General features: G+C 45.0%; 2 protein-coding genes and 1 pseudogene across 2 annotated transcripts; 1 reads left to right on the top strand and 2 right to left on the bottom strand.

The window, feature by feature from the left end:
- Positions 1-10,364: 10,364 nt before the first annotated feature.
- On the bottom strand, positions 10,365-14,665 carry LOC120955038 (uncharacterized; annotated as a pseudogene).
- A 22-nt stretch (positions 14,666-14,687) lies between these two features.
- LOC120955037 (dipeptidase 1-like) lies at positions 14,688-20,143 on the bottom strand. The gene is made up of 4 exons (XM_040375499.2): positions 19,808-20,143; positions 15,962-16,088; positions 15,134-15,892; positions 14,688-15,071 (listed from the first exon to the last, which is right to left on the bottom strand). The coding sequence occupies exons 1-3, from the start codon at positions 19,851-19,853 to the stop codon at positions 15,142-15,144; spliced, it is 924 nt and encodes a 307-aa protein (XP_040231433.2). The 5' UTR covers positions 19,854-20,143; the 3' UTR covers positions 14,688-15,071; positions 15,134-15,141.
- On the top strand, positions 16,431-19,441 carry LOC120955035 (spermatogenesis-associated protein 5-like protein 1). Its single transcript, XM_040375498.2, has 2 exons — positions 16,431-18,564; positions 18,631-19,441. Exons 1-2 carry the CDS (start codon positions 16,501-16,503, stop codon positions 18,775-18,777), a joined length of 2,211 nt encoding a protein of 736 aa, XP_040231432.2. The 5' UTR covers positions 16,431-16,500; the 3' UTR covers positions 18,778-19,441.
- Positions 20,144-20,441: the final 298 nt, after the last annotated feature.

The raw sequence follows: 20,441 nt of genomic DNA, 5'->3' as shown, positions 1-20,441 counted from the left end.
ATTCTTGACGTGGTGGTGGTATATGATAAATATTTGTCAATCGATGCTCCCATATTTCGTTCCCAATCCATCCCAATCGGAGTTTTGTTGCAAAAAATGGCGTTGATGGAAGTGTGCCTACAAGCAATGGGCAATCACTCTCATTATTGTGCATTATTGTCATTATGAATTGGTCGGTTTTGCTATAGACAGCATTTAATGTTACATACCTGCTGTAATGCCATGTCTATTACTGCAAAACAAAATAAAGTTACTATACGTCTCTCTTAAAAAACAGTCCCAGTTGTTTAGTTTTTCTCCTTCGAAAAATAATACAAATCGCTTCTACGCGTCCTGCCCTTAAGCCTATATTTAGTTATATCTCTTCTCCCGTATCCTGTGCGTATCCTGTGCCCCAGCTATGCACTATACCAAAACCAACTTCATCTACCTCGCTTCGGTTGAGATTAGTTTTTGGACGTTATAAATCATGACCGCTTTTTTATCATCCATCCGTGGCAGAAATGATCTTTGGCAGGCAGGCAGGCGTGCAGTGCAGGGCGGTGCCGTCGTACGCCAACGCCAACGGACCATTGTGTGTCGGTGTGATCTTGCAGATGAGAGATGAGAGGAAAACATTTATCTTCCGCCGATGCCTCTCGAAAGGGGGCAGTGCGGCGGATGCGGTATCCTTTTTCCCTTTACGAGAGGCTGTGGCCGCACACGGTTAAGGAGCTGTGCGGAGGAGTTTAACATTGAAGTTGTCAAATTAACTCACTTCCTTGTGTATGTGGGTGCTGGTTTTTTTATCTGTTCTTGTATGTGAATGTAGTTCCGTATGTGTTGTAGGGATTGAGGAAGGTTTTTTTTTTACTATCGTGTCATCAGATTAGAGAAGCAAAATGTTGTTGCGAAGCGAGTGAAGATCGTTTATTTAAGAGTTAATCACAACAGTTTAAGAAGATTTGTATTAAAGTTGTTCGATTTGTGGAACAAGATGTTTAAAACAAAACTAAAAAATATTCTTTAAGGTGGTAACAGTAGTAGCGTGAATGTGAAAATGAAGCATATTTTACTTTGAATATGTCTTAACACACAAGCAGAAAGAGTAACAAGTACAAGAACAAGTTGAACAAGTTCGCAAGAATTAATATCATTTCATAGCTAAAAAAACTATGTTAATGTCTCCTATTACTATTTTTTAATAACTTTAAGTTTTGATTGAAAAAAGAGTCGTGATTACACAACAAAGTTTTGTGTAAATAACTTAACTTAGCTAAAAAATATGAACAAAAAGTGAAAAATCAACTATTTACCATATGATGTATTTTACTTAATGTTTCAGTATAATTTTAAATGGATATAAACCATTTCAATTAACATTTTTACTGTCACACTACTCTTAATCGGTGCTGTATTGGTTTTTGTATTAATGAAATATTATGATATACTCTTACACATAAAAGAAAGTTTAATTAACTTAGCTTTTGGACTGAGTGCATCGGTCATTTATTTAAATAGTTGGTTTTGTTATTCTTAGTTTTGTGAGTAAAAATAGACTAATCATTTAAAAAATCAATAGTAAAAGAGTCCATGGAACGCTCCAGAAATTTACATTACCTTCAGAAAAAACATCAGAATTGTCATGTATGTTTTCTTTGCATCTTAATTGTTTGAAGGATTTAGTTCAATATATAGACTTATTTTGCATTTTTTGTTTATTTATTCTATTAAAAAGGATGGAATTGCAAGCAACCCAAAGTCACCCTTCACTAACTTTAGAAGAAACTAAATTAGTGGTACAGGCAGGCCCGGACCGACAGCGGTTTTTGTGCCAAAGAAGAAGAAGAAGAAGTATTAGTATACAAATAAATGATCAAGCCAATTGTAATGGCAACGGTCTAAACTCTTTATAAAAACGATATCCTTCTTTGGTCATCTGTGGATGTGATACGCACATTGCCGGTAAAAAAATGGCACTTGCGACACATCCAATCTAAACGACTTTATCAACATCAATGCCGTCCTTCCTTCTGTTAGTGATCAAACAGCTAACACCAGACGTACTTTCGATTGCCAACCGAATCAGTGAAAGTGACAACACTTTGGGTCCAACCCTCGGAGTCTGATCCAACTAGACACATCGAACCTCACAGCATATAGATAAAAAAACGCATCAGTAAGGATAAACCAAACGAGTGCTTCACACTTTCACACTGTCCGGATTCGGTAATGCGTTGTGGCCGCATCACTATCAGAGTGGGTTTGATAAATGGCTTACGCTCCACTCTTGACGAATGCTTTACCCTGGCTGTCTGAAAAATGAGGTATAAGGAAACAAAAAAACACTGCCAAAACATCGTTTACTACGGGGTGGCTCTAGCTCACTGGATGTAGGTGTAAGATTGGATAAACAAAAAGTCTCCGAACCGCTGGAGCGAGGTAAAATAGGGAAATAAAAAGTGAGCAAAAAAAGCAACTCAGAAACGTATATTTTTGGGTGAAGGCTACAAAAAAGTAACTCTCACAATCCGCCACAAATGGTCATCTGCGGTGTGCGGACAGTGCCAGTGGTCGTATGCTGTAAATCGTGCGTCGTTAGTGGATGGATTGAGGACTAAATTTCGTTCAGCATTAACTGGCAGACATTCTAGGCCGGGATGTATAAACTGGATGGGCACTGGAATTGGTTTTTGTATTTCTCGTAATACTTTTACCCCTGCTTCGAACACCATAGGGCAATGTTCTACTAAAGTATGAGCTGGCAGACTGTTGTTTTCTGTGCTTTTTTTGTTGGGGGGAAGAAAAACCAAAACATCGTAAGAAACCCCTCCAAAGAAATCCTTTTTGCTTTGAACAGCAAAGTTACGGTGGCCACAACATGTGACCAGACACAGTGCACAGCGTGTGGTTAAAAACTCGCACCCACCGGTACCATTGAAACCCCGCAATACCGAACGGGAATGAACGAACGCGTACGCGCACTAATCGAGTGTAAGTGTCAACGCCACGCCACGTCAACTTCCTCACGGCCACGGCGTTCCATTTCACAAGTGACGGGTTTCGTTCGTGGCCGTCTTAATCCTTTTCCGTGTGCTAAGGTATAGGCTCTACCCTCCCCCCCTTATGGCTCCGTTGTTACTGTGTGGCTTCTAAACCTTTCGGCCAAGGCGGCTAATCGGCTTTTGCGTTGCGTTCCGAACGTCTGCCGCCTTGCTGGAAAACAAAGGCCTAACTGTGCTGCTAACTAACGGCTTTAGTCATTCTCGCCTCTCTGTTTTAGGTCTCCGTCTCACCTGACAATCGGCATCGAAACCCTTCAACCGAAGGTCGGTTCACAATCCGATTCCACAAAGGCGCAAGGAGACAGGCATAGAGAGAAGCGAGTAAGCGCAAGAAAGCCACCGCCAGCGGTAGCTGCAGATCGTGAGCACTGAAAAATGAGTAAAAAAAAAAGAAAAGGATTATACACAGTCGCCCGGCATATACACGGCATATACCCCCGGGAAGCTCTTTGTTGCACGCTGAGCTTTAACCGATACGGATTGCAAACTTCGGCAATCGAGAGCCCATCAATAAGTACGCAGGACGCGGCGGATCTTCCCTGGCATCTGGGGGCAAGTAGATCTATTTGTTTTGGAAATTGCAAGGAAAACAGTTCAACTACTCGCTCGGGCTTGGTCTCACCCGCCCTAAGAGCGGCTTATCCTAGCGGCCCCGTTTGAGCTGGCAAGATTCGGGCAAAAGAAAGTAAAGAAAGAAGGTGCCGCATTTCGCACCACCAACAACAAACAACAATGGCGTCCCAATGGATCTTAGTACATGGTGGCAAGAGGTGTGAGATATCACACCAAAATAAAGACCTTGTGCCGGCCTGAGACACCTGAGTGCGGGGATCCGGATGCCCAAACCTGTGCTCACGTGGTGGACTTAAGATATTGATCTGCCGCCCTGCTCGACGTGGACGTTTGGCAACCGGCCGGTTGTCGGTTGATTTGGCTTTCATGTGCAACCGAGCGAGCAGCGAGGGCAGAGATTTGAGTTTTGCATAAGCCATCCGAACCCGAGCGACTTCCACGAACATGCATATTCATAAAACAGCGTCATCCATGCGCAACGGCTTTTTGAAAACGAGAAGAAATGTCACGAGATTTTTCCCCCTCCTATTTGCAGGAAGGCGGCCTTTTTTCACTCTTGCCGTCTCGAAAGCCCCTTTGCCGAATAATTGTCCTTTTAAGCCATACGCATCACCATATGAGTTACAGTTTGTCTCGCGGAAAAAGGATATAATGGGTACGGTACTTCAGAAAAAAAAGTCCCCTACAAAGAGAGGTCATTTTGAAAGAGCGCAGCGAAAAAAAAAGGTCGCGACGTAACTGGAGAAGGCTTCCTGGCGCGGTTGGCGACAGTATGGTAACATTCATACGAACCAGAACAAAAAAAATTGTGACTAATCTCCCATTCCCGCGCGGATGTGTTCTTCCTTGTTTGCTGCTAGCGGCATCCTAGTCTGCGCGACCTAAGGACTTGTGCTCGCGCATAGATTGTTTTAGCGTCGGGTTAGAACGAAGGCTTCTTTTTTACGCCATCCCTACCCTTATGTCTCCCGACGGCGACGACGAAGAAACACATTCCTCGACACTTTAGCGCTTCCGCCCGCGTGCCTCGGGAGACCAATTTCCGAGCTGATTATGATGCCACTTCCGGCAGGTTGCTCGAGAGGATGCGTGACCGGGGAAGGATTTTTGTATTTTTTTTTTGTTTTTTTTTGCTTTGTATCGCTTGCAATACGGCTGTTTTGACGCCTTGCGGAGATGTATTTTGGAGTGGGACTCGCGCGCTGGTTCAGTTATCAGCGAACCATAATTTGTTTGGTTGGGTTTTACGCGTATTAACCGTTGCTTGCTTGGCATGACGGTGCAGCAAAATGGTTGTTAAAAGTGAGGACATATGTTTTTTAGTTTTCTAAGCACTTACATTGTTGACTGCATGGTGTAAAACCGGAATGAAACGCCAATTGGTCCTTTCGAAAGATTCTTTTGGGTAATGTATACGGTATAAAACCTACATTATCATATGTTTTGTGTATTATTGTTGTACTACCAACATACTTTTCAATATTGTTATTTAAAGGTAATGTTGAACATGATGTACTGAGATTTGTGAAACAAAATGCAACATGTATTGTATTGTTCTATAGTTCTTCTCTGATCTTCAAACTTACTGAACTCAAATTGTTTGCCTTCAGGCTTTCACATTCTTGGAACCGATTGTGTTTTCCAGTCTTAACTAACAAATGCACTTTATCATACATGAGTTTGATGACTTATCTTGCACTTCAAATCCTCTTTTGTTTCTTATTTTTTTGTATGGTATTCTTATTTATATACGCTAAAAATCTTCAAATTTCGTGTTGTTTAGAATGTTGAAATAATGTACGCCACCAAATGACAAACCTCACTTAGAAATAATGGATCGAACTCATCACTTTTCATTGAATGAGTTGCCATCATACGGAATACTATCTTATATCTTCAGCAACTCTGTTTTGTTGCCTTTTGTTGAAAGATGTGACATCATATTTATCCAAAAGAATGACTACAAATATCTGTTTTAAGCATTAAGTTTGTGATTGTTATGATATTTTGGCGATGAAACTCATTTCTATATGGTGATACTTTGGATTGTTTTTGATTTACATCATTTGGAATTATTTTCAGGAAGTTATCTTTCATCGGGTAACGGTTGTTGAACATTTAGCACATGCTCGTACTTGAGTTCCAGTTCATTCATACATCCCGCATGTTTCTAGGAAAATAAAACATGTGGTATTTAACGTCCGACATGATCCAGAAATAGAATTCGGAAGTAAATGAAACTACAACAGCCTTCACCTTCACATTAAGAGTAAAGGGAGTCGTCTATGGATTGTCCATCCCCACCCGACTGTTGAAAGGTCGTCAATTAGATCCATTTATCGGAGCCATTACTCACCATCAGCTCGAATCCTTCTCAACGGTGCGGATAATTAAATTTGAAACACCGGTGCCACACGGTGGTTTGGGGGGTTATCTCCCTCCCAGCGTAGCGGGTACGCGTGATGAATGACGAACACCGCCGAAGATCTTGTAAGATCAGCACTCCCCCCAGAGTGACACGAATGCGTTTAGTAAGTGGATCCGCACACACTAGCACGGAAGAGAAGAGAAATTTGCTATCGTATCCTTTTTCGACTGGAAACCAGCATCGAAATCATAAATGGCGTTGTCACTCAGCAGCCGAAGGGCATCGGTCGGGCTGGGCCTGAGCTTGGGTCGGTAACCAAGCAGTCATGGTAACACGCTTGGCGTGGGAACCATGCAACAGGCTACCAGCAGTGGGCTGAAGCAAACACATATTCCTCGCTTCCAGGAGGAGGAACGCTTGTCGAAAATAACCCAATAGCAGCAGCAGCAGCAGCGTGCATGTGAGTGTCTATTTTCCCAATTTTTGCCGGACGACCCTTTTTCCTCCCTTCGGCGGCCATCCTTTGTATCTGGCTGGCGATGCTCGGCCCGACACTGCGACGTGTTTGTCAGCCGCCTATCAGAGCGTGTAATGTAGTTTTTCCTTCGTTTGCATTTTCACTCAACCCCGGGGGCAAGATGAGGGAAGAAATAGTGGGAAATTGAACTACCCCAGCTTTGAGCAACAAATCAACTACTAAAGTCGGCTTTTTTAGTTCAGTAGTTCCGCATCTCCGATGGGCTGGCAAGAATGTCAACAAAATTAAACTTCTTTTCAAAACACATTGCTGACACAGAGCAGTAAAAGAAGCATTGAAAACGGGCCCACAATACACCCGAGCGGAAGACTTATTTCGTTTTAATTAACTATTTAATCACTTTTAGAGCTAGCGGTGCAGATGCAGACGAAGAATGTCCTTGTCGAAAAAAGAAAAAAAAAACACATCTGGATCACTAGCGATCATACTGTTACATGTGGTTCCATGTGTTTGTTTTGTCGCTCTGCAAGAACTACTCAGTGAAAGGATCGTGTTTTAAGGGAAGATTTAATTAGAAATCAGACAAGACGGCAATGTAGAAAAACAACGACAAAAACCAAATCATTTCCTGATGTCCTAATGGATTGTTTTCCACTAAGCGGAAACCGATTTCCATCGGTGCAGATCGTTTTTATGAGGGTAGGGAAATGATCAGCCGGCGCTAAGGAATTTCCGTTTTTAGAAGCTCACTACCACAAACCACATGTGTCACAACATGGCAGGAAATGAAGTAATCAATCATATCGGTCGAGAAAGTGTAATTTTGGTGGCATGGAATTGGGCAGGTTTTTTGGAATGGTTTGTTAGGAACAACTTTTCCTCAGTGATCTTCAGTGGTGTTGGCCTAATCCGTGGGCAATTCTTTATGCCCTAAAATATTCATCGACTGTTATATTACCTTACATTATATTCTAGACATAACAAAAAATTATACGTAAAAATGTTAAGATGTAACATATTTTGAGAACAGTTTCATTCAAATAACTCAAATAACAAATAGTCATTTGTTTTTCTTCTAGCACGCAGTGCTGATTGGACTTCATTTATCAAATTAAAATCAAAACCTATACTGCAATCAACACAATTATTGCTTGTAGATTTTCCTGGGATATAGTTTCAAGAGTTGCTGGTAATTTCTTCAGTTTATGTGTTTACCTTCTAGTTTAACGCATTATTTGTTACACTAATCTGTTTATCCACGTCGACACTGTGTAAAAAGGATCGTTAAATTATCTCCGTCGCAATTTATAGACGACTACTTCCAAGCATATATAACAAGATCATCCTTTCTTGGTGCAATTTAATCCATTCCCTTGTCAAAACTACCAACTCCAGCACAAGCTGTCTGTTTTTTTTAGTTCGAGTGCCACCATGTCATGCAACTTTAAAAACTTCATTCGTCACGCTTCAAAGTATACTTACGGCACAATTCTACCCAAACATCAGACCAAAAACGGTGACATTCAACACTCGTCCCGGCCGATGGTTATCATCGAACTGAAAGGGAAAACGTTCCAAAAATCCTTGAAAATCCTCATCCAGTACAATGCCGTGCAGGGACTTGGATTGCAACCTTGCACGTCTTGGACCCTCTGGCCATGGCGCGAAACACAAAAGCCAAAATCAATAAAACTGATCATCAATTTTTCTACCCTTCGATCGAAGACGTACCGGCGGGAAGGGGAAATAAAAGGGATGAGTGTTATCCTTTCACACTTTTCGCCTTCGCAATCTTGTGTGAGAGGAAGAAATCCAACTGAACATCTGCCCCGAAGGGCCTGGAAGATCTTCCTTTGGGACACGGTGTAGAAGGCGCTAGATCATGACTTTGCCTTGCGCGTGTTACGTCTGCATCCTTTTCATCGTTGCAGGGTGTCAGTTTCTCGGTTCATTTTCCTTTCAGTTTTAAGAGTGGTACTCTTCTTTTTACTCCTTCGCTACACTGAACCGTACACGATAAATCATTAACTCTTCCAAGAAACTCGATCGCGCGATCCTCTTTTTTTCCCGCCGTTGAGGTTTCGGGTTGCGATTTGGCCATTTTCAGTCGGCATTTTGTGCCGGTGCGAACGACCCATTCGATCGCTCGATCGATCGATCGGTCGTGAGCTGATAATTAATTATCCTCACAGACTGAAACCACTTCAACGAGAAGGACACGATCGTAGCGACGGAAACCATGCACGGAGCTGCACCACAGATGAAACTCATCATTGCGTGGCTAATTTTTTATTGCTTTCAGGTTCGACAGTACTTCTCCGCAATAGGCAAAGTGTTATATTTCTGGCCTTTTTTTCGAGTTTAGATTTTTTTCTTGTTATCGACACACCACGCACCCAAATGTGTCCTTCCCAAGTACGTGAAAGCTGAAACATTTTAGGTGACTTTTTTGCTTCTAGCTGATCGTCGTTTGTAAAGCAGGAAGAGAAAGGCTCACCGTGATGAAACGATAATTTATGATGCAAAAAGCAAGCAGAGCGAGCGATGCATCTGTGATTCTTTTTTTAAATTAACTTGTTTCCTGGTGACGCTTTCGGGATGCTGTTATGCTCCAGTAACACGCTTGCCTGTAGAATGCTAACGAGTTTTAAAGCCCAAAACCGGGAAGTTGTGCTCGAAGCCATACCAAATCGTGCTACAAAAGCTTATGCGTTGCGTATGGTTACGAGGCCCAGGGCGTCCTGAAACGGTATCGGATGTATCCTTCTACCCAGTTTCTTCGTATACCCGTTACCCTGGGTCAGCGGGAATTCTTATCCTTTCGCATTGTTCTGCGAAGGAGTTTTCGAAGTCGAAGGAAATCAGCATGATTCCAATGCTGCTGTTGCTACCCCTGCTGGAATGTGCTGCACGTGGGTAAAGAAAAGAGCATCGGACATTAATGCAGCGCACACAATTTTACAAAACCAACACAACTGTGCTTGTGGATCCGATGGGCCTCGAATAATCGGTAATAATGTCCTATTCTACTTTATATTTTATTATTTCCCGTTCTGTCCATTGTGCAATATGGCCGACCGTCCCCGGTGTCCCCGCTGTTTGCTACGCAGCCCCGGGGCAGACCGAAGCGATACCAAATGTTCGGAAGGGTTTACCGAAGGGTCATCTTTAGGGCCTCTTTTTTTGCTGGCCAGCTTGCGTAACTCATTCAGGCGGAATTACAACCCTTACCGGGCCACAGCAACTGTCCCTTTGCAATCAATGGGTGAGTCCTTTTTTTTTTGTTCGTTGCTCTTCTGAAGGGACAACGTGTGCAACTGGCCAGTGTGGTGGACATTCTTTTAAGCACAGCCATTTTTTTTGGCACAAAAGGGTCAGGACACCCCACTGCGGACGCACAAGGACTGGAGCGGTCATTAGAAGAGGGACAGGCTTTATACGCATCCGTGCTGTCCGAGCAACAATGCGCAAGAGTTGCACATTTTCTTGGTGACGGGGTTGCTTGGTTTGCTCAGTTGAGCGTGCACCTTTTGGACAGTGAAGCCTCTGGACGGTTTATGGCCATGATTTATGTACACATAGCCGATACAGGTCGTAGTTTGTATGTGAGGAAACTTTTAAAATTGTTATATTGATGACGGGTTGTCTGTATTGTGATACGAATTAGCTCTATTTTTCTCCAGCAAGTTTGTACGTATAAAAAGTATAAGATTAGGCCTTAGGCGACTCCATTTTTGAATTGTGCTAGAAACCTGTTACGATAAAACATAAATAATTATTCTCTCTTCTTGTTATTGTTGAGGATTGTTAAAATAGTTCATTTTTTACACTGTCTTTGAATAATTCAATTAACCTGGTATCAACACGATTCCTTTTTATCTTAATTGAAATAAAGGATAGCTTCAGATGTTTACCAATGTCGTTGAAGTTTATTTATATTTAATGCGATGAATTGAAGGACCTTAACGAAATCTATTGCTTGTATTTTGCTTGCTGTCATCATTCGATCATCGAAATCAAACTGACATCTTTACCAGTGACTTGAACAATCATTCCAATCGTATGGTGACATCATTAACGTAAGTTATTGTGTCACACTTCAGCAATGAGAACTCCAATGCTTTTTAGAGTAAGTGAACTTATTGAGTTGATGCAATCTCTTATTCTGCAAGTAATAATGATCAATGATCTGTTCTAAAACCGTTTTTTTTTATCATACAATACCACAGCTCCACCCTTTATTGCTTATGAATATCCAAATCGCTCATGCACGGCTGTTCGGCCACACCGGCATCGACGAAATCTTGGTACGGAATCAAATCTTCGTACGGTTCCACATCCACCATACTATCACGCACCCCTTCCACATCGCGAAAAACGCGCAACAAGTTCTCACCCGCTAGCTTGCGCAACTCTTCCCGCGTCCAGGGCGCAAAGGTGGTCCCGTTCTTATACACACCCTCGGCTAGCATATCGAACAGATCAGGGTACTTCGAGACATCGTCCAGATCATCCGGAACCTCCGTAACTCCATCAAAGTCTCCACCGAGTCCAATATGGTTCGGTCCGGTGACGCTTTTAATATAGTTTAGATGCTCTGTAATGTAAATAGTTGTTAATTATCTATTTGCTTTATGTGTATCTCGTACCAAGTAAACCTACCGATCACATTGTCAATCGACCGTCCCCCAACAAAGCCTGGATAAAAGTTCACCATTATGATGCCATTGTTCTGCACCAGCTGCTTCAGCACATCGTCGCGCACGTTGCGATGATGGTTGAAGACGGAGTACGACGACGAGTGGCTAAAGATGACGGGCGCTTTCGTGTGCTCCAGCACCTCCACCATCACCCCGTGGCTGACGTGCGACACATCGATCAGCATACCGAGCCGGTTCATCTCCCACAGCACATTCCGGCCCCAGCCCGTTACGTTGCGCAGCGTCGCTTCCGGCTGATCGTCGATCGGTGACGCATCCGCCCACGGCGTATTGCACGAGTGCGTTAGCGTCATGTACCGTACGCCGAGCTCGTAGAACATGCGCAACACCGCCAGCCGGGAATCCATCGAATGGCCACCCTCAACCGCAATCAGCGAACCGATCTTCCCCTCCCGGAACGCTGCCATAATGCCCTCGGTCGAGGTGACGTACCGCATGTACTGCGAGTACTTGCGCACCATCCGCTTGATCACGTCGATCTGTTCCAGTGTGCGTTCGACCGCATCTTTGTACTGGTTGTTGCAGCCAACGTACGCCACCCAGAACTGGGCGCCGACTTTGCCCGCCTGCAGCCGTGGAATGTCCGTGTGGCTGTTGGTGGCCGGACCCCAGACGGGATGTGCCTTCAGGTCGGCGTTCAGCTCGAACTTGTTGATCTGATTCCGCTCGTAGTTGTACAGATTCCAGGGCAAATCGTTGTGGCTGGGATGGGAGGAGTAAGATGTGATCATTATTGAAGGTTGGATAGGATCTCGCCACGAAGGCATACTAACCCATCAATCAATGGCACCTCGTCCAGCACTGTCCGGCCGAAAAATTGATTAACCTGTGGCGCTAAACTGTTATCGGTGTCGCTGTTCGTCGCTATTGGAACGGCAATAGCCACCGCGAGCACAGCCAACAGTATCAACACACCCATCGTTAGTGTCTTTTTGTATGCCATTACTGTAAAATTTGAAATACAGTTTATTTGAACAAGATAAAGTTTGATACAAAAAGAAAGAATTTAGTTTTTAGTTTAAAGAATTTCTTTAGAAGTCGTAAAAAAAGTTATATTATATGTTCAAATATACACAAATATACAAAAATACTACACTACAATAGAATGCTAATGAAAGTTTCGCTGGTAATCATTAATTTTCAGTTACAGGGGGCATGATGACATCTTGCTTGCGTGGTTCATCATGACTATGCAGCTTTAACACGCAACATCGATCACGTTGTTGCGAGAACATGCTTCACTTAACTAAAACACCCTTCATAACTTCAATCTATCCTATAGCAACGCTCGAAACCAGCGGTTATCGCATTCTATGTCTCTCTTAATTCACTTGTACCACACTGATCACAATCAACAACTCGTTACCACTTGTCGCCTACACGCTAATTACCTTTAGCAAGACACGACATCTTACTCCTCCAGTGTCTGGACCGTCTCACGCAACTGCCCGATCACTACTAAACCAGGCCCGGTAGTAGCGCGCGCGACCTGAACTCGCGGTCTCACCGTCCCAGTTTCCCGTGTACTACGGTGATATGATAATGGTTGTAAAATAATTACGCCTTACTCGGCTTTACCTAACGCGAATCGGGGCTCTATCGTCATTCATCTCGTAAGAATGATAAGCCGAGAGTACCGGTGGAGAGAGATACTAAACAAAGGGTGGAGAGATATACATACCAAAGAGGGCAATTGTATTTGATATCGATTAAGACCAGGCGTCTGTTGTAAAAGCGATTATAATGACAATCGGTTGTCGGAGTGTCTATCAAAACAGATAATGGATGAGATAGCACTTTACAGCTTCTTGTTGTTTTGTTAACCTTCTTGACGTCTTTACTTTATTTATACGTAATTATACTGACGTAATTATCAGAAACCTAGCTCTTGTGCATCTCCATATCCGTCATGCAGGGCTGATCTGCTACATTCGCTCTCACGAACTCTTCGTACGGAATAAGATCCTCGAACGGGTCCTCTTCCACCAAACTGTCCCGGATGCGTTCGACCTCGCGGAACACACGCAGCAGATTCAATCCGGCCAACTTCTGCAGATCCTCGCGCGTCCACGGTTCAAACGTTTCCCCCGTGCGCAGCACACCGTCCGCAAGCATATCGAACAGATCGGGATACTTCGAAACATCTTCCAACCCTTCCGGTGTAACAGCCACCCCGTTGTAGTCCCCACCGAGCCCTATGTGATCGACACCGGTAATGCTGCGGATGTGGTTCAGATGCTCTGGAGGAAAACAAAAAGAATGGCGCATAAATTCCCCTTTCGAAAAATCCCCCTCCCGTTCGCTCCATCTTCAACTCACTGATAACGTCATCGATGGTATTTCCCCCGACGAACAGGGGGTAGAAGTTGACCATGACAATGCCCCGCTTGCGGGCCAGCTCCCGCAACACATCGTCCTGCACGTTGCGATGATGCTCGAACACGGCATGGGCCGACGAGTGGCTAAAGATAACGGGTGCCCGGCTGTGCGCCAGCACGTCCCGCATCACCCCGTAGCTGACGTGCGAGATGTCGATCATCATGCCGAGCCGGTTCATCTCCCAGATCACATGCCGGCCCCAGGCGGAAAGGTTGTTCAGAGAGGGGGCCGGTACCTGCTCATCCACCGGCGATGCATCGGCCCACGGAGTGTTGCAGGAGTGCGTTAGGGTTAGGTAGCGTACACCGAGCTCGTAGAACAGCCGCAACACCGCCAGCCGGGAATCGATCGAATGGCCACCCTCCACGGCGATCAGTGAGGCAAGCTTTTTCTCCCGATACGCTTCCATAATACCGTCCGCGGAGTCGGCATACTTCAGATCATTCGGGTACTTCCGGATGATGCGCTTGGTGACGTCGATCTGTTCCAGCGTGCGTGCGACCGCATCCTTGTACTGCGTGTCGGCACAGCGGATGTAGGCCACCCAGAACTGGGCGCCCAGTTTGCCCTGCCGCAACCGAGGCAGGTCTGTGTGGCTGGTGTTCACATTGGCCCATACGGGATGCTGCTTAAGATTGGAGTCGAGGTTGAAGTGATTGATTAAATTCTTCTCCACCAGGTATATGCTGAAGGGCAGATCGTTATGGCTGTGAATGAAATCAGAGAGTGTTGTGGTTCAAGATCGATTCTAATTGTCACGAGAGTCAAGAGAGAGTATCATTACCCATCTATGAGTGGCACTTCATCGAGCACTTCTCGGCCGGAGAACTTCCTTGGCTTCGGTGCTTCATCATACGAGTTTACGACAGCGATCGGTACGACGATGGCGCAGATCGTTATCACTACCGCAATCACGCAGGCGGTGAGCAGCTTTTTGTTGCTTAAAACTGTTGTACTTTTATTCATAAATTTCTAGTTCTCAACGTTTGAAAATGCTTAATACTCACTTGTTTGAAAAATCATCCCGAAAACGGACCCTTACCTCACCGACGCTAACGACCTACTGAAGTGAATGTGCTTCTGACGACTGGGGCGGATTAGATAGCACACAGCTGGCGCAAAGATACTGATTCCAGGTGCTTTTATTACCAATCGAAATGATAACGCCACACCATCATCACTGATTACACGGATCGACTATAAACAATTTTATTTCAATCTAACGCATCTTCCGAGTCATCGTCTTCGAACGGTTGCTCGTGCGAGAGTTGCCGCTTCACCCGCTCTACTTCGTCGAACACGCGCAGAAAGTTTACTCCTGCAAGCTTATTGAGTTCTTCTTCGGAATGTTTCCCCATCGGCGTACTTTCCTTGCTGGAGGGCGTTGAACAGGTTTGGAAACATGGACACATCCTTCAACCCATCGATGGCGCCATCGAAGCTCTCAAATCCACTCCCAATTCCGATGTGATCCGATCCGATGACGTCCCTCAGGTAGTTCAGATGCTCTGCAGACAACAGAGCGCGATCGTAGTACTGATTGATAACGTGAATCAAAGATCTTACTCACCGAGCACATTATCGATTGTGTATCCTCCCAGAATCTCCGGGTCGAAGGTCTCCCTGTGTGGCAAGCGGGATCAGTACGTCTTCCTTCACGTTCAGATGGTGCCTGTTGATAGCGTACGCCCCGGCATTGCTGAAAATGACCGGGGCCCGGCTATACCGCAGCACATCCAATGCTGCCCCGTAGCTTGCGTACGACAGATCCACGATCATACCGAGACGGTTCATTTCCCACACAACCAGGCGTCCCCAAAGGGAAAGATCCGTTCTCAGGTGGGTAGAATCGATGTCCGCGATGTCAACGAGCGATGAGTCAACCCAGTTGCAGCAATTTTGTTCCGATGCCAGGGACATACATCTTACGCCGAGTGCGTACAGTGAGCGTAACAGTCCGAGCTTCGAGTTGATCGTATGTCCGCCTTTCACAGCGATCAGGGACCTTATTTTTCCCCGCCTAATAGGATCCAGTATCTGAGTTAGGGATGTGACCCGCGAAAGATCATGGTGGTGTTTTTCGATCAAACGATTTAGTGTGTCGATTTGTTCAAACACTCTTTGTGTCGCTTCAGAGGGAGAATCGGTACAGTTTGCACCGACGTACCACATCTGGCCATATACGTGTCCAGCTCGGAGACGGATCAGATCCGTGCGGGAGGTGTTAATCTTGCTCCAAACGGGATGCCGCCGCAGGTCCCAGTTGAGGTCAAACTCTCGTAGGTTATTGTTGGTAACATTAGCTACGTTCATAATCAGTCTGTTGTGTCTTGAATTCAAAAGAACAAATTTAGAACAAAAAAAAAACCAAAAAAAAAATTTACACATTTTTACTTACCCCACAAGTATTAATTTGTCATTCCTTTCAATCCTTTCATCGGCATTCAAAACATTTCCAAAAAATATCAGGCAAGAAATTAACGCAAAAAGAAGCCCACCCCACATTAAAAGAGATGGAGAATAGTCTGCAAAGATAAAACATAGAAATTGACTTTAAATTTGCAAATTTAAACGGTCATATTAAATCGAAATTTTCTTTTCAAGCGAAATGTTTCATGAAACATTTCAACTCATATTTCAACACATTGGAAATTGATATTTTTACCGTTATCTTAATTGCTAGCACATTATAAAAATTTTATCAACTTGGAATCAATTTTTTATGCCCAAAACTGTGTATTTTAGCTACAGAACAGAACAATAACCAAAATTTTTGAAATAATTTTCCACGGTTTTCGAAATTGAATGTGACATTTGATTCGAACTTGATGTTTACGTTCAATTTGACAGCCAAAACAACACGGACGGGTTTGTTTACATGTTGTGCCGGTGGTTTTTTTGGATACCAGCAAGCAACACGTTTCTTAGTGCACCGATATGGTCGATTTAAATAGTTTAACGTTAAAGTTTAACACAAAACTCGAACCAGCCTTCAGTTTACCACAATCCTGCTACATTTGGCCGAAAGCAAGTGAACGAAACCAATGGACACTGTTTCCTGGAGTGCCGGCCGAATGCCGTCTACAGAATGGTCGCCGCTTGCTATGGCGCGTCTATTCGCACTTGGATCGAAATTCTACGCACCGAGAAGCTTACTTTGCCTACCAGACGGTAGAATTGGAAAGAGAAGCCCATTCGAGCGACATCGCCAGTGAAGAAAACATCCTGGTGGAGATACGACCAATACAACCAGCGCCAGAAGACTTCCAAGCAGTGACCGTCGACGTTCAGCTGGATTGTTCGCGTCTTAAAGTGGATCTACTGCTGACGAAAGAGTGCCTGGCAGACACATTGGCCACATTTCTTAAAGGAACATTCTTCTGTAAAGGTTGTCGGATCGATTTCACCGGCTGCCTTCGTGACAGAAACATGGGAATTTGTGGTGTTTATGTGAAGGAAACACAGGGACCATCCGTGTACGGTGAAGTGGACCGGCACACGGTGATAAAAATCGACCAAATACTCTACCACCCGGCAACGCTCACACAGAAACCATTGGGAGGCATCGACGGTGTATGGGAGCAACTGGAAGCAGCCCTAACCGAAAGCCGCTCTCTTCTCCTAATCGGGCCGAGTGGATCCGGCAAGTATAGCTTGGTGAAATCGGTCATCAGTGAGAGAAATCTCCCGCTGTTTGAAATTCGCGGACTGCACTTTCTCCGATCGTTGCCCGGGGAAACGGAAGCGGAACTGCGGCAAACGTTCCTTCGATTGCGCCTCTTTCAGGAGCTCATCGAGCGGGAGAAACCCGCTATTCTGCTGGTGAAAGATATCGATACCATCTGTCCAAAGATTGGTGCGAAGAAAGGCGAAGACGTCGTCAATATCGCGCGGATCGCATCGCAGTTTCTATCGCTCGTCGATCAGTACAGGGAGTCGGCGGAGAATGTTATCATCATCGGGACAACGTCGAGCGTGGAAAGTATGGACACGCGCCTTCGCCGTCCCGGCCGGTTAGATAAGGAAATTACGCTCGCCATCCCGTCGAAGGAGCAACGGATTGATATATTACGTTGCTTTTATGCCACTGCGCGGGGTACGCTCACCGACGAACAGCTGGACCTGGTCGGACAACGAACGGCGGGCTACGTTGGGGCAGAGCTGGAGCTGCTCTACTACAATCTCGTACGGGAGATGCACAAGCAGCAACTTCCGTTCGAAGAGGCCCTCGCCGAGATACAGAAGAAGCACCGACCGAGCAATCTGCGCAACGCAACAGGCCTCGTGGGCAGTGAGGCCACGCTAAGTCTCGATTCTTTCGGCGGCATGGATGAGCTTAAAGCGCTGCTGAGACTTTGCATAGTCGAGCAGCTGGCAAATCCGGCCCGCTTTCAACGGCTTGGTATTCACCCGCTACGCGGCATACTTCTGTACGGTCCGCCGGGTTGTGCGAAGACCACACTCGCCAAATGTTTGGCGGCGGAAACCGGCATGACCTTCCTGTCCCTGTCGGCGGCGCAAGTTTACTCGCCCTACGTGGGCGATGCGGAGAAGCTTATCACACGCGTGTTTAACGAGGCGCGCACGAATGCACCGGCGGTAGTGTTTTTGGATGAAATCGACTCGCTCGTCGGCAATCGTGGCACGGGCGGTATGAAGGGTGGCTCCGGTGCCGTCAATATGGGCGTCCTGTCGACACTGCTGATGGAGATGGATGGTATCGGGCAGGCGGAACAGGCGGCCAGTGCGCTCAGCGAAGATGCGAAGCGGGTAGTTGTGATTGCGGCCACCAATCGGCCCGATATGGTGGACGACGCTTTGCTGCGACCGGGCCGGTTGACCAAACTGATCCACGTACCGGCACCGGACGGGAAGGGACGGTTGGAAATATTGCGAAAAATAGCAACCAACGTGCCCTTTGAGGAAGACGTTCGGCTGGAGCTGGTGGCGGAACAGACGGAACGATACTCCGGCGCTGATCTGCAGAACCTTTGCACCCAGGTAATGGAAGGAGTCTTTTTTCGCCTTCGAGAAAAGTTGTTATAGTTTGCTTTGCACTTCTTTTAGGCGGCACTGAATGCGGCAACGGAAGATTTAAATGCAACCGTCGTTACAATGGCACACCTTCGGAGTGCGCTGCAAGACGTTCGACCATCGTTGACGAAGGAACAGATCGATTGGTATCACAGCTACGAGGCAAACCGGTTGCGATAGCAGGAATATGTTTGTTATCCTTCTACAGATTTCCAGCTGAGAAGATTTAGAACAGTTAAGTCTCCATTTTCAGATAAAGGTAACAATCGGAAATTAGTAGTCCAACGTAAATTTGATTAAAAAAATTCTGGGAATATCCGAACAGAGGAACTACAGGTTAACATTATTTATAACAATCTGCGAGCAGACTTTCCATTTTCACGTGAACAGGGCATATTATAGTACGTCAAATGGTTGTCATTTGCTCACTGTATAGCAATTGTAAAAATCAAGTGTAACATTATGAGCGCCGAGTGATTAGGCATTGATTCGGTAGAATCAAGCAGGGATCGACTGTAAATGTATGTAAAATTTTGACATTTATGTTTTACCATAGCAAAACTTTTTGAACTTAAATGTCCGAAATAGAAGCAAATTTTCTAGACATTTAATGTCTAATTATGGAGAACATAGAATATTTATAAACACAATGGAACGCTTTTCATCCCGACTTATTGGGACTTCACCTTGCAAGGACACTCGGATAATAGGGATAGTTGGATCAACGATTTTCAAACCTAAAAACCTGTTTGTTAACGATTTTCAAACCTGCTTTTTGGCACCAACTTTTGTAATTAACTGTCATTTCTGAACAGCACGAATATACGGACACCCGGAAAAACGACGTTCCACTGTATTGGCATGCATTTCTAAGAATTTAAGGCTTCTGGTTTATACCGTGACCACCAAAACCAATCAAAAGGACCAAAAGATATGCTGTTCTCTGAATAATTTAAAATCACTCATAAATGACGATCAAACTTCAACTTAATCGTCGTACAACAAACCTCCTTCCAAAATATATTCCTCACCACCAATTTACGATCACGATTCACGCATCAAACAAATGTCCCGCACGACCGTGTGTGTGTGCTGGCGGGAAATATGTTGTTAATGCAAATCGATGCATGATAAACGCCCGGAAAGCAACGCAATCGCTTCCCCGATAAGATCCCCCATATCAGGAGTGGACAACCTGTCCGATGCTTACCATTCTCTTCCGTTCGATGTTCACTCGGCTGCCGTTGGATCGCCATCTGGTATCACTGTATGAGTCTTGTTTGGTTATTTTTTGCATCGCCCAGGCGCCGGTGTGATGTCGGATGCCCTTTGTCGTGGAAATAAATTCTCCACTTTAACGACCGCTAACAGTTTGGCGGCAGCGTGTTCTATCAAGCAACAGCTTTTATCGTACTGAGCATCGAATGTGTTCGTCTAGAAGCGTACGTCCTGCGCCAGATGGTTCTATCGTTTGTATGCGTGTTAGAAAGGTATGACCCATTCAACATACGGTCGTGATACGGAGTCCCCAGCAGCTCCCCCATCCGTATCGATAAGAGCGCTTCCGATCGATTATCGCCTTCACCATTCGGGGTCCGTTCATCGTGAAGATATGATAGTAAGCAAGGGTGGGGCAGAGATAGTTAAGCTCACTCTTCACCAAACGTTTGGTCATGCACTCTTGCGCACTGTGAGTTACCTTGGCTTACTTAAGTCGTTTTCTCATTCCCAATTACAAAAGCTTAACTCTCTTGCTCTCCCAAGAGTTGGCCAGAGTACTTTTGAAGAAGCGAACATACCTTACGTCTTGGCTTCGTACTCCTCGGGAATGTTCGGGTTTTGAA

This window comes from Anopheles coluzzii, chromosome 3 (assembly GCF_943734685.1).
Source record: "Anopheles coluzzii chromosome 3, AcolN3, whole genome shotgun sequence".
NCBI classification, from domain to species: domain Eukaryota; kingdom Metazoa; phylum Arthropoda; class Insecta; order Diptera; family Culicidae; genus Anopheles; species Anopheles coluzzii.
The sequence above is the reverse complement of the archived record's forward strand: the minus strand, read 5'-3'. Positions and strand labels throughout refer to the sequence as shown.

What these genes read in the sequence shown, in the direction of transcription:
- LOC120955035 (XM_040375498.2), top strand. Translation starts at nt 16,501, where the DNA reads ATGGTCGATTTAAATAGTTTAACGTTAAAGTTTAACACAAAACTCGAA. An exon ending in TGCAGAACCTTTGCACCCAG is followed by an intron (nt 18,565 to 18,630) that starts GTAATGGAAGGA and finishes CACTTCTTTTAG; the next exon opens with GCGGCACTGAATGCGGCAAC.
- LOC120955037 (XM_040375499.2), bottom strand. Translation starts at nt 19,853, where the DNA reads ATGGCGATCCAACGGCAGCCGAGTGAACATCGAACGGAAGAGAATG. An exon ending in ACATCGAACGGAAGAGAATG is followed by an intron (nt 16,089 to 19,807) that starts GTAAGCATCGGA and finishes TTATCTTTGCAG; the next exon opens with ACTATTCTCCATCTCTTTTA. An exon ending in GACAAATTAATACTTGTGGG is followed by an intron (nt 15,893 to 15,961) that starts GTAAGTAAAAAT and finishes TTTGAATTCAAG; the next exon opens with ACACAACAGACTGATTATGA.